Below are 12,969 nucleotides of genomic sequence, written 5' to 3'. Positions count from 1 at the left end.
CTCAACCTGCTGGCCACGCTTCTTTTGATGCAGCTGATATTGTTGGCCTGGGCTGTGAGCACACATTGTCGACTCACGTCCAGTTTTTCATCCCTATATCCTTCTCCACAAGGCTGCTCTCAATCTCTTCATCCCCATACTGATACTGAAGGCTACCCCAACTCAGGTGCAGGACCTTGTACTTGTACTTGATGGACCTCATGAGCCCACTTCAGCTTGTGCAGGTCCCTCTGGATGGCATCTGATCCGGCATGTCAACCACATCACTTTGTCACCTGCAAGCTTGGTGAGCATGCACTCAGTCCCACTGTCTACATCACTGAGGATTCTATTAAACAGTACTGGTCCCAGTACAGACTCCTGAGGGACACCACTTGTCCAGCGACAAGAACAGCATGGACACATCAGCATCCCGGCAAGGCGCAAGCCCATGCTCTGGCACTCAAACACCTATCTTTCACATTGCTAGCGTGGTCCTTGGCATGACCTCAGCCAGGCTGGCCAGTGATCCTCCAAGGCATGCCTGGGCACAGCGTGAGGATCAGCAGAGGCCAGTCATCACCCGGACCCAGCAGGCAGACAGGCAGCTGGACACTCGCCAAAGCGTGCCAGTTGGCGAGGGGGGCGAATAAGTGCCTGCCCTTTACTGGGCAGCAATTTATCTGTACAGATGTAGCCACTGAGCCTGGAATAGAAATAGTTGTATCTAGCAATGGGGAATGGAAACTGTCCTGGTCATTGGTTTTGATGTATTTATGGCTGCTTTTAACGTAAATCTAAGTTTTCAGTGCTAACGGTCCAAGCTTGCAGACAATTCTCTCCTTCCGCCACCATATTTTTGGCAAAAATCAGAAACAAATACATCCCTATCATCTATCTCTTTGCTTCCAGTATCCTAAAGGGACAAAAGAGATCAGGAACTGGATGGAAACCTGTAGTGCTCATTCACACTTCACATTGCAGTTGTCCCTGTGCTTACCTGAGCAGCCATCCAGATGCTAATGGAGCTGCTCCTGTGTCAGTACGACCAGAAAAAGGGTTCCATTGTTTAATTTTTGGATATTGATTGGCTATAAATCAAAGGGCCAACACATATTGAGATATCACGGTAAACATCTTTTTTTGTCCATGTTAACAGCAATGTTCTAAGATAAAGCTGTTATTTTAAAATGTGACCGATACTCACTTTGCAGTAGTGCTGAAAAAGAAGGATGTTTATACAATCGTGCTAAGAAATGTGAACTGTTCTACTCCATTTACATTTCTTTGTTCCAAACTGTATTCCCCTTGTTGAGATTCCAGCAGACAAGGAAAGCAGACACAGCGGTTACTTTCCAACGTGAAACTTAAAACCACAATCTCCCGCTCAGAAAACACAGAATGAGTCACAGGAAGGGGCCACTTGCTTGCAAAACTCATTAAAAGCAAGGCAAGGCAAAATGGATTTCCTGTATCAATAAATAGATTGTTGGCAGCAGGCAGAACACCTGACAGTGCTGGAGGCTAAAAACCAGTCCAAGAGTAGCCATTAGAAAAGCCAGATCAATTCTTCAGCTTGGAAACTCTATCACCCTAGTAGAGAGTTTTCTTGGCATTCATTGGCTTAATCCAGCAAAGTGCTTAAGAATATGCATAAATTTCAGTGCAAGGAGGGGTGACTCCAGCACATGCTTAAACAGGCTGACAAATTCTCTTTGTATTTACGTTCTAAAGCAAGCCTTATTAAAAGGGTGCATGCATGGTGCTACAGAAGTGAATAAACTGCTAGTGAAAGCTTTGTTTCCTCAGTTCATGAAAAAATAAAGACCTAGTCCTTACCTAAGCTTAAAATTAAGCTGTCATTGCAACTTTGGTTTGCTCTTAGCAGTACGCCTTGGACACATAAGTATAGATTTTCTTTCGGTCAATGCTATCCTCTCCTGTTCGGCAAATGAAGCCAAAACAGCCTTCTCACCCCTTCAGTACATTGCAGACATACAGGATTTCAGGCAAGAATGCTTAAGAAGCAGAAGGCAGAGCTCATCTCCTGGCCCAGTACTACCTAGATTCAACACATAGATGGAAACAAGAAGCTGCCTTTTAGCCACTTATTCTGTTTTTTGTTCCCCTAGTTTCACTCGTCCTAGAAGAAAACTCACTTAACCTTTATTTTTCTCTTCCACATCCCAGTGGCTGGAAAGGTCCTGATGAGAATCTTTTCCCCAAAGCATCCAGCAACTGCAGTTCCTCTGCACCACAGCTGGGTTTTCTTTAGACTACCTATCTTGTCTCATCTCCAACATACTATAGAACAAAACAAAGAGCTGGATTTTACTGCAAGCAAACCAGCTAGGACTACCCAACGTTGTGGCAGTGTGAGTGCATTCCCTTCACCAGCGTATTTTGCTGGACTTTATGTAAAGACATAAGACCCCCAAACAACCCAAAAGAAACCCCACACCAAGAAAAATCTCCAGGCTTCACCTTTTTATGCATTCATAGCAGAGTTGAAGGTCACATTAGTTATATTTTCAGGCACTAGCTCTTAACACTGACAGTCTTCTGACTCTTGCAATGATTTATCCTGAGGTACTTGATGGCATCTGAAACACATACTGAATTAAGACTATTTATTTATAGGGAAAAACGTTAATGGTGTATTCTGGGAATATTCCCTACTTTCCCTGTGGGATCCAAAACCCCCACAACTTTATGGTCTTCACTCCTTCAGACTTTTGTACTTCTAGTGTTAATGGGATATTCCAAGAGCAATGAATATGTCCTTATAAAGTTTTGTTTGCTGATGCAAAAGCATCATTTCTATGACTTTTAATTAAAACTGCACCTTCATTTCAAAGCCTGTCTCCAGAGCTCCAGTGTAAATGTTTATACAAGCCAGAGACATACAGAAAACAGAAGACTGAAGAAGCAGTGACTGCAGGCTGCCCAAATACGGCTGCTCTTGTATTTTTAACACAGAACTTGAGCTGCCGCAGAGCCTTATCAACCCCAAACATCTTTGTTTTCATACCGACTAACACAAGCCTGGCAGTATCACCACACTGCAGTTTGCTCAGCAAACACGGCAGAGGGAGCAAAAGGCAGTGCTGGGTTCTCACAGACAGGAGGAAAGGGTATTCGCTTGTCAGCAGTAGAATGGCCAATGTCAAAGAGGAGGAGAAAGAAAAAAAGAAAAAAGACAATTATCTGGTTTCATTGCCATGAATGACAACACTCCCATTCAAAACAGATGGTTAGTTTTTCCTTAGGTCACATTAGGAATTAGACAAAAGGAAGACTCAATAAAAATTCTGGGGTGGGGCAAGATTTCCAGCTGGTGCAATTTGCTCCATTTCCCATCTGGTTGCTCTTGGCTCCGAGGGGCCGTTCCCATACCCTAAAGCAGCCAGAGCCCAGATCCTGGCCCCGTCTCCCTCAATGAACTCTCTCCATTTGAGAAAGCTCTGGGCCAAACGCAGTAGCGAAACAGCAAACATTTTGCAAGTGCTGGAAGTTCCATGAGATAGCCCCATACGAGACAGGCAATTGAGACTGGAGCTACAAAAGCCACGCTTCACAGAGTTTCAGCAGCTCAGCAAGAACATTCTGCCACCACCAAAGCATACAGAAAACCAGAAAAGTCAGGAAAAAATTATATTTGCCTTTATTACAATATATATTTCTACCCTTGTTGCATTCAGCAGATCAAAATGAGGTGTTAAAGTGATTTTCAGCATTGCAGTAGCACATACATATACAGAGTAAATACTGTATATAAATAGGCTTTGGAATAATAATAATCCATATCTACAAATAAAAAATACCCAGTACCCCCTTTCTCCTCCCTCCTCAAATCACAGCAGTAACATTTTTTCTTCAATGTACCTAATGCAACAAGTATGGTATTCTTTCCCTCACAGGACACAGCTGGAGTGGTACGGTCATCAGCCTCACGAAAATAAACATTAATCACTCCTCACTGCTGCATATTCTAGTTTGTGTGTATTGTATACATAGAATAAACTGTGATTTCATGTGTCTGCATATTTATGTTAGCCAAATATTCTCTCTGTAACAGAAACCAGCATTACACAACAAGCAAGGTTCAATTTTTCTTTCACAGAAAGAGTAAGAATTCGTTAAACCATCCCTTTTTCTTCCACATCAATTAACAAAGTTTAAATATTATGCATAAAATTGCTCCACTACCAGATCAAAAATGTCTTACACTCTCTGAAAAAGTACAGTGATGTTTCTAGAGGGTCAAAAACTTTTATTTTCACAAGAATCTTTTCTGTGTGCAAGCTTGATAAATATTAGTTACATAAACACACATTCATTTCACTGTTCAGCTACACCTCATCTTGCAGAGACAAAGGGGTATACAGTCTGTCAGAAGCATTCGTTTGACTTCAGACTCACAGAAATGTTGGTCAGAAGGGACCCCTGGAGGACATCTAGCCCAACTCCACGCTTGAAGCGGATGATTGCCAACGCTAGATCTATCAGCCACACTCCATTTAATGGCCTTGAAAAACTCTGCGGTGTCTCAGGGATACCTGCACCAGTGCTGCACTACGCTTAGACATCTGACAGAATTAGGATGACCACTCATTCACACTGTCGCTTGGTTTGAAATACTAACAGCAACAAACAACCCTCGATTAGCTGTTCACTAAAGTTATAAATAAATACATCACAGGCTTTAATTATAGAGAGCTTTCAGGGATCACCTTTTCTAGTGGAAACTACTGCACGCAGTATACCATAGGAAAATAGATCTTAACTGCTGGGAAGGATAGAAACACAAAACTGACAGCCTCTTACAGAAGAGAAGGGTTGGTTTGATTTTTTTATAATAAATGGACTGAAATAGGCCTTTACCAAAGCAGAATTAAAATAGGATGCGGTTAGTATATTCATCCATTAATCCAATCATTATTGACAAGCATTAACAGATACTTAAGAGAAAGTGTGGCTATATTTAGAGATGCAACCATCTCAGTTTGGCAACTTGTATTCCCTAGTGATTGTCTTTCAGAAAATCTATACTGTATTTCTTCCATCTGTAAGTAAAAAGATATTTGCATTTTAGCTTCCAAGAGAGCATTAGCACTCTGATAACACACATTTTTCCTTTGTGTTTGTCTAATCCTCCAAAGTAGACGTGCACCTTGCCTGAAGCAGCAACATTCATGCGGAAAGGAAGATGTAGGGAGGGCTCACCACTGCACACTGCAGCTGTATAAAGGATTGCACTTATACTCGTTATTACTGAAGGCACAGGGAAATCACAAATTGGCCCCCTGACATCTCAGACAAAGTCTGCAGCACTAAAAGTTAGAAACTCCCTTTTATAGATATCATCCTGTCTATTCTGCTATCGCCCTTGAAATGCACAACCAGAATTTTTGGAACAGAATAAATGCGAGACAAAGCAGCTGTTCCCGAACTTTTGGGTAGTAACAGACCACAATCACATATTAAAATTTCTCCTGGACAATTCTGCCTTCCTATTATTAAACTCCTAACTGAAAACACTACAAAGCAGCTGCAAAACATGTACCATAGTCTCACAGAGCACAAGCTGGCAGAGACCACAGCTTGTGAATCACTGTTTTAGCCTTATTGAAATCCAATATACACTGAATCCCATGATGCCATTTTCTGTGTTTCAGAGAACAATTAGACTCTTACCTACTATTTAAAAGGGTAAAAAAAAAAAAGTTTCTTTCCTAGCTACAAGTATATTTGAGGATCATTTGGCATATGGTCACTTGATGTGTACATTTTAAGTGAAGTACTGCATTGTGTAAAGGCAGACCATTTGGAAAACATTATCAACTGATCTGCAGTATTGCTTTTAGCACACACAGTTAAGTCTTAAGGCAGTCAAAAGCAGGTAGCAAAACCAGTATCTACAGCTTGTGTCTGGACAAACAAGGAAAAAAAAGATGAAAGAGGAGATTTCATTATCTTGAAGAAGAGTAAATTGCACTAAAAGCATCTATTCTTTCATACAGAACAACAAAAAAAAAAATCCCATACACTAAAAACCTGAGGTGCATCATTCATCAGCATCAAAGTTCACATTTTAGCCAAAATAATGTTTCAAATAAAGCTATTAAATTTTGACAAAATCCTCAGTGTTCTTGGCTCAGTAACAATCTTGAAACTCAGCACATTCCGTGGATAAGACATCTTTACTGAAAATCACTAACTTCAATAAGACAGGTACTACACATAGGGGCTTGTATCTTCCACTTACACGATTACCTTAATCCAAATAACTATTCATGACGCATGGTACTTCTCAAATTGAGAAATACTGTCAGAATCTGGCCATCTTATTTAATTTACTTTCTATTCAGATTACACATCATTTATTTCCTCAGAAAAAGTGTTACCATATCAAAACAACAGGCTGGAATAAATCCACACAGCTCAATTGGCTTTGACAGCTACTCTGATTTATAACAGCTGAGGATCCAGTAATGAACTCTTAAACAAACAGCTGTTGGTCAAGCAAGAAAAAGAGGAAGAATCATTTGCTTCTTCAGAGTAAGGAATTTTGACATATGGATTTGCAACCCCTGTCCACGTCACCAAACGACGTCAGGACTACAGCTCCCTTAGGTGCAGGGGGTTCTGATGAGATCAAAGGCTACTTCAGTGTCACAGAAAAGACACAGTACAACTTTACGACCTTACAGCACGTTAACTGCAACTCCAGCATCACTTCGCTTTTGTTTGACCTTAAGTAACGGAACTGTAGGGCACAATTTGAGGAGCTGGGTGAAGAGTTAGAAATGCAACTCCTATTCCTACTAGGACTCCCTGTCATCTGGAAATGTGGCTAAGTATGAAAAAGCACTTCTAGATTTGCTCACAGCAAAAAGAATACTATGCTCACAACATCACAGATTCCAGCAGAGTTGTGAACAGCAGATGCCAAGTGCTGTCCTTTCAACACAAGCTAACTCATTCTTTGAGCTGAGGCCAACAGTTTGGAAACGCAGCTAAGATGAGGTTGGATGTGCATCCTGAGTTTCAAAAGGTGGTGGAGGTTCTCTCCAGTAGGTGAACTGACTGTAGGTATCAGAACAAGGGAAATCTGAAGAATGGCTTCTTTTCAGCAAAGGGAAAATGTGATCTACCACTTCACATAGTCGGACATAGCTGGAAAATAAACAAATAAAAAGAATGCTATATTATTTCAGATCCTCTTACTTTGAATTTTGTAAGTCTCCAACAATTAAGGCACGGGTACTTCTACACAGAGAAGTCATCCTTCTCAAATAAAGAAAACTAAATGCAAAGTTAGTGCCTATCTTCCAGAGAAGATTCACAGTTCAGATAAGAAATCCATTCATTCTAAGCAATGATACTTACCTACTAAGAAACAGATGTCATTTTCTGCCTAGGTCATCTGCTAAAATATTCAGGCCCCCTATTCTGCTCCTCTGTTTCTGTCCAGCTTGGCTCAAGCAGCTCCCTGCTCAACTGATTATTCATATTTCTTACACGTGTCCTTCAGATAAGAACACTCTTAACATCACTACAGGCCATGTCCACTCAGCATTAGCTGCTGCAGTGACTAAGCATTTTGCCGGAAGCCCTCAGCCCTACCTTCAGATTTTGTTTTCTGGTTCATGAAAGAAGCTTAACGAAAAGTAAATTTTGAAAAGGCCATGAAAAGGCAGATGGCTTCAAGAAACCAGCTAATGTCACTTTTATGCTGACTAAATAGTCCACTGATAAATACTTTCCATCACCTTTAATCGTGTAATATATCAAACTAAATGTTTTCTTTTTTCAGTTTAATTGAAGGAAAGTGGAAATTTTGACTTTCATTCTAATTTTTTTATGTTTTGTTTGAAATATTTTTAGGATTCAAATCCATCTTTTTGGCAAACTGTGTCATAAGTTGGAACAGGAAATTAATTTAGTCTATAAGGTGTAAGGGATAAAAGATGACTTACGATGAGATGTTTGTCTTTGCATGCTCTTGTATAAGTTCTCCTTTGGGGTTAACTGTAAATATTCTGTTTAAAGAAACTCCCACCTGTTTGTAGGAATAAACATCCTAAAGAGAAGAGAGAAAGAAAAGTAAGAAAAGAAAAAGAATCAAACAGTAAGTGCAGAATAATGTTTATTCTTGCTGCAATATATTACCCAGAACAACACACTTGCACAGTACTGGTACTAAATCTATCTACTCATTGTGTACCTGAAATACTCTAGGATGCTAGAGTCGAGGTCGGTCTAACAAAATGCCAATTAAACAGAATTTGCAGCTAAGCAAGTTGTTTGCCACTTCAGTTTAAGCTATTGATCAAAACAACGTTTGGGTTTTTCACCAGCTTCCCTTGACACAGAAATAATATTTAACAAAAAACTAACGATATATGGCGTAAAAGCATTTGCACTTTCATTTTTCTTTCAGGGAGTATTTCATTTCCTGAGTGCATTGCACTGAGTATCTTGCAACAGTGTACAGAGGTTAAAACCAAACTGACATGTAAAATACTGGTTAGTTAGTAAGGACGAGGTCACAAAAGGAAGTCATAACAATTGTGTCTACATTAAAACCCCTGGAAACATCTCTTAGCTCCCGAGTTCAGATTTGTGCCATACCCATATATTGACTCCATATCAGAGCAAGGGGAAAAGAAGGGAAAGCAAGGAATATATGCCAAAATAGCAGCAGCGAGTCCCAGCAGGTAATGCAGAAGCAACTCTGGGAAGTATAATTAGAAATTGTAAATTTTGGTGTAAATTTTGGGGTTGTCCTATGCAGGGATAGGAGTTACGCTTGACAATTGTGGGTCCCTTTCAACTCTGGTCATTCTGTGATTCTGTGAAGAATTGAGAATGTCTTCTAAGAAATTCAAATTGTTATGGAAAGCAATGTGTAAGTTTTGATCTTTTCTGGAGAAAAGCCCGACAAAAGCAAAGATGAAAATAACTCCCAGATGATAGCAACATTTTACTTCTATAAGTCATTGGATTTGGTTTTAAAAAGCTGCAGTGGTGAAAAAAATGGAATGTTGATGAAGATAAAAAGATTATTTTTATATCTATATTGTAAAGACTGCTCCAAAACCAAAAAATAATTAAGTAACTGAACAAAAGTAACCAGCAGTCACCTGGAGAATTCAGTATCCTGACAGCCCCTGCACTGTCTACACCTGTAACATCTACGAGTACTAAAATTTCATTGAGTTTGTTGAGGGAAAAAAATTAAAACAATAAAAAAACCAAACAACAAAATCCCGCAAAAACCAAGCAATCTAGAAAATTGAGAAAGCAATCATCCTGATCTTCCAAAACAGGGTGGATACACCCAAGCGGCATTCCAGTAGTCCTTACCCACAAACCCCACACTGGCACTATTAGGTTTCTCATGATGCTTTGCTATACTACACATCAGCTTCTACAGCAAATGTTACCTGACAGTATATAGCTGGAGGATGTACCAAACACTGGGGCTCCTGCGTACACTAAGGGGACCACCTGCCTAATTTAGTTAGCATCTAAATTTAGGTTCCCATTTAAACTGTAAACATCTAAAGGAGTAGGTTTCATGCCCTTCTTAGAGCAGGATACTTTGAAAGAGTTCAGAGGCAACTACAATGGTATCTACACTAATAGTGTAAATTAAATAGTGCAAGTGCCCTTTCTCAGACTTGGAAGTCTCTTGACATTGTGTGAGAATTACTAAACTCTCTATACTTCTCCCGTCAAAACAAATCCCCAAACCAACCCCTCCACATCCTCACATACACATACACACACACACACTCTCCCCAATCTGCGTATATCAAATGCCCATTGGGAAGAGTCCATGTCCCAGGCTAACACAGCAATTATACCCAGAAATTGCCTGGAAGGCTGCAAAACGGTCTCTTGATTCCTGCTAATGATTTAAAAGAAGGGATAATCACATGCCAGGATCCCTTCTTTTTGCGCTAGACGCCAAGACTGCTTCCTTTTGCAGATGCATAAAAGTATTCTTCGGGCCAGGACAGGAGTAAGAAAAGCTTACAGCCCATTTATACAGCCTTCAAATGAGTGACAGAGATCTGCCTTCCCGTCTCCCTCTCAAAATATATTTTCCATGTAAAGTACATTTCAGTGGGACACCCAAGTTCTTTTGAATGTACTTGAGTGTGAATGGGAAGTCCAACCAATATTAAAGATTTTCTGTCACAGGTAGCTCACTGACACTGTTTCAGTGTGGAATAAAATGAGATTAGTATTTTCACACAAGCTTATGGATTTTTAACAGAGTGAGGATTCCAGCTAGTATTTACTGCTATGCTAACCTGTGCAGATATAAAGTAGTTACTTTGCTGTTCTTCCATCTCTATTTGTATTGTACATTGCGAAATCTTTGAGAAAGAAGCTTTACATTTTCCTTTGTATAAGGCTTAATAAAATATTCTTAACTCCCATCTAAGGCATCCAGGTTCTAATGCCACAGAACCATGAAATAAGAGCAACGTTTCTGTTCTCTGCCATAGAAATAAATTCAACTATTACTTACAGCAGGTCTGTTTCCAAAAGCAGCGTAAAAGGGTTCTGTGTTGGGATAAAACAAATTTTTGATGTCTGTCAAACACTGAACTTTAAATTTTTCTGGCTTCTTTTCTATCACCTCCCTGAAATGATAAAAAACAGAGGCAGAGTAAGTACACATGAAATACAGCACACACCATTTTATTTTCTTTATTCAATATTTTTCACCGAGCTGGATACTCCTAGAGAGCCTCCAACCTTCTCCAATAAATCTTCGTTTGGAAATCATGAAGATGAAATAGCATTCCCAAGCTACATAATGGGCACAGTAAACAAGTCCTCTGAAACAAGGGAACTTCAACTGAACCTATGCTGTAAAGATGGTTACTGAGCAAGGATGGTTGATTGCAGAGAGTAGCTGCTAAATAAAGACATATGAGATATAAATTGTCATCAAGGAAACTGCTTCCTGAGAACTACAAAATGATGCATAAATTATATTAGCCTTCACTGCGTATAGCTTTTTTTTAAGAAAAAAAAAAAAAGGACTGCAATTAGCATATGTGCTAGAAGCACTTCAGTCTGTTAAGAAACTTGTACAGTCCGGGTCCTTCATCACTGCTAATTAGCAGAAGTTAAGGAATAAAGGAATCTTCTATTTCTCCTCAGTTACTCCTTATCGAACACAGAATTCATTAATGAACAGAAAAGCTCTCTCATCTTCAGGCAAAAGCCCTTTTACAACAGCTTCTCTTGGCAAGGAGACTGAGCAGGTGGCAGAGTCTGGAGTTCCCATAACATAGGAAGATGCCAGCATGACACAAAAGCACTTAAGCAACTCAGAATCCCACATCCTAGCACCAACACATATGTTAAGGAAGATGTGACTAGTACAGAAGCTTCATAGGAGTAATACAGCCCTTTGGAACAGTAGCTCCATGTATAAATCATAGTTTGAGAATGTGCAAAAGAGGAATAAACCCATCTTCCCCCAGTCTCACATACACCTGATCTCAAAGCCCTTAAAATCTTAATAATTAAATCTACGGACAACAACGAAGTCATTTATTGCCCACACATCACAGTAGTTATGATAATGTGCACTGAAAATTCTTTAGTCTAAATGAGATAACAGAAGGACTACCACTTGAAATCTTTTTCTAGATGTGAAGAGCATAAGATAACAGTGACTACCCTTTCACTACATTTATTAATTAATCAGTCTAAGAACTGCACTGTAATACCTCCACAGTCTCTTATATTTAGAACACAGGCGGTAAGACAGCTTGCAGCACGTCACTCAATCAGGAGAACATCTGAACAACCTTCCATTAAAAATTCTAATGAAATATATCCTGTCACAGCAGCTTCTAACAGCTTAAAATATTTTCAGTAATCACTTGACATGCTTCACTGAATTAGGAAGAAGGTACAATATTCATGATCTGTGCTATTATTATTCACTTATTACAGTTCAACATCTAGAAAGAACATTGTCCACAAACACCAAAGCGCAGTAAGGAGTATAAAAAGTTCATTTTATTTTCACGTGGACTTCTTCAAAACTCATCAAGCAATGTTCTTTCACAAAAAAAAATTTATGCTAGTTGGAACACCTTGCAAATCTAGACAAGAGTGATTGTTATTAATACATGAGAATTGTTCCGATTGCTAAATATTAACACACTATCTTAAACACATGAAGTCAACCAACAGGCAATACCGACGGGAAACCAGTGAACACAGATGAATATTGAGACACAGCTAAGAGATAAACTAAGCAACCTGACTATCTACTAAATTCTGGTTTAACAAAATTTCTTCCTAATTAAATTTTGCTCCAATGTGTTAAAAAAAAAAAAAAAACAAACCATTATGAATGATTTTCAAGCACTCCCATACAAAAAGCTGATAATTCAGCCTCCACCAACCTCTGGGTTTCTTTCTACCTAAAAGTGAAATTGCAGTACCTGTGAAATGCTGAGAACAAGCTGCTTGGACTCAGCAACACTGGCCCTTGAGGCAACACAGTTCCTCGTTCATTGACCCAGTGCAAGTATCCTCTGGTCATGCCTGCCATTCCAATAGCACGCGCTGAACAATACAGAAATTTATATCCATTCCTGTGAACAGAAATAAAAGAAGAAATTACCTTGAAAATAAAACAGGTACTTCGACATTAATAATTTTGTGGGTTTATTTTTATATGAATCAAATCACGACTGTTAAGCAGACTTATGCTTAACTTCGACTTATTTAAAAGGACTAAACACGTTTATGCCAAAACCTTGGTTAATTAAAATCTGTCCAGCTCCACTGCAGTTAGTGATTTACACCTAGCGAGGGCTCATTCATCTCTGCTCTTCACATGGCTTATGACTTCTCATGGTTTTCCATCCACCCCTGCATGGTGGAACCATGCTCCTTAGAATTAACTGAAATGACATCTGCTAAGATGAAAACACTCAG

The 12,969-nt window shown here is 39.4% G+C and overlaps 1 protein-coding gene across 4 annotated transcripts in view; it reads right to left on the bottom strand.

Moving 5' to 3' along the window:
* Positions 1-3,609: 3,609 nt before the first annotated feature.
* LPIN1 (lipin 1) overlaps positions 3,610-12,969 on the bottom strand; it is an 81,750-nt gene continuing 72,390 nt past the window's right edge. For all 4 annotated transcript variants that reach the window (XM_054062902.1, XM_054062901.1, XM_009559634.2 and 1 more), the window contains 4 exons: positions 12,471-12,623; positions 10,529-10,643; positions 7,962-8,065; positions 3,610-7,158 (listed from right to left, as the gene is read on the bottom strand). In XM_054062902.1, coding sequence (XP_053918877.1) covers positions 6,999-7,158; positions 7,962-8,065; positions 10,529-10,643; positions 12,471-12,623 — 532 coding nt within the window. In that variant the 3' untranslated portion in view covers positions 3,610-6,998. The remainder of the gene's footprint in view (positions 7,159-7,961; positions 8,066-10,528; positions 10,644-12,470; positions 12,624-12,969) is intronic.

This window comes from Cuculus canorus, chromosome 3, assembly GCF_017976375.1.
Source record: "Cuculus canorus isolate bCucCan1 chromosome 3, bCucCan1.pri, whole genome shotgun sequence".
NCBI lineage: Eukaryota > Metazoa > Chordata > Aves > Cuculiformes > Cuculidae > Cuculus > Cuculus canorus.
This window is presented reverse-complemented; position numbering and strand designations above follow the sequence as displayed.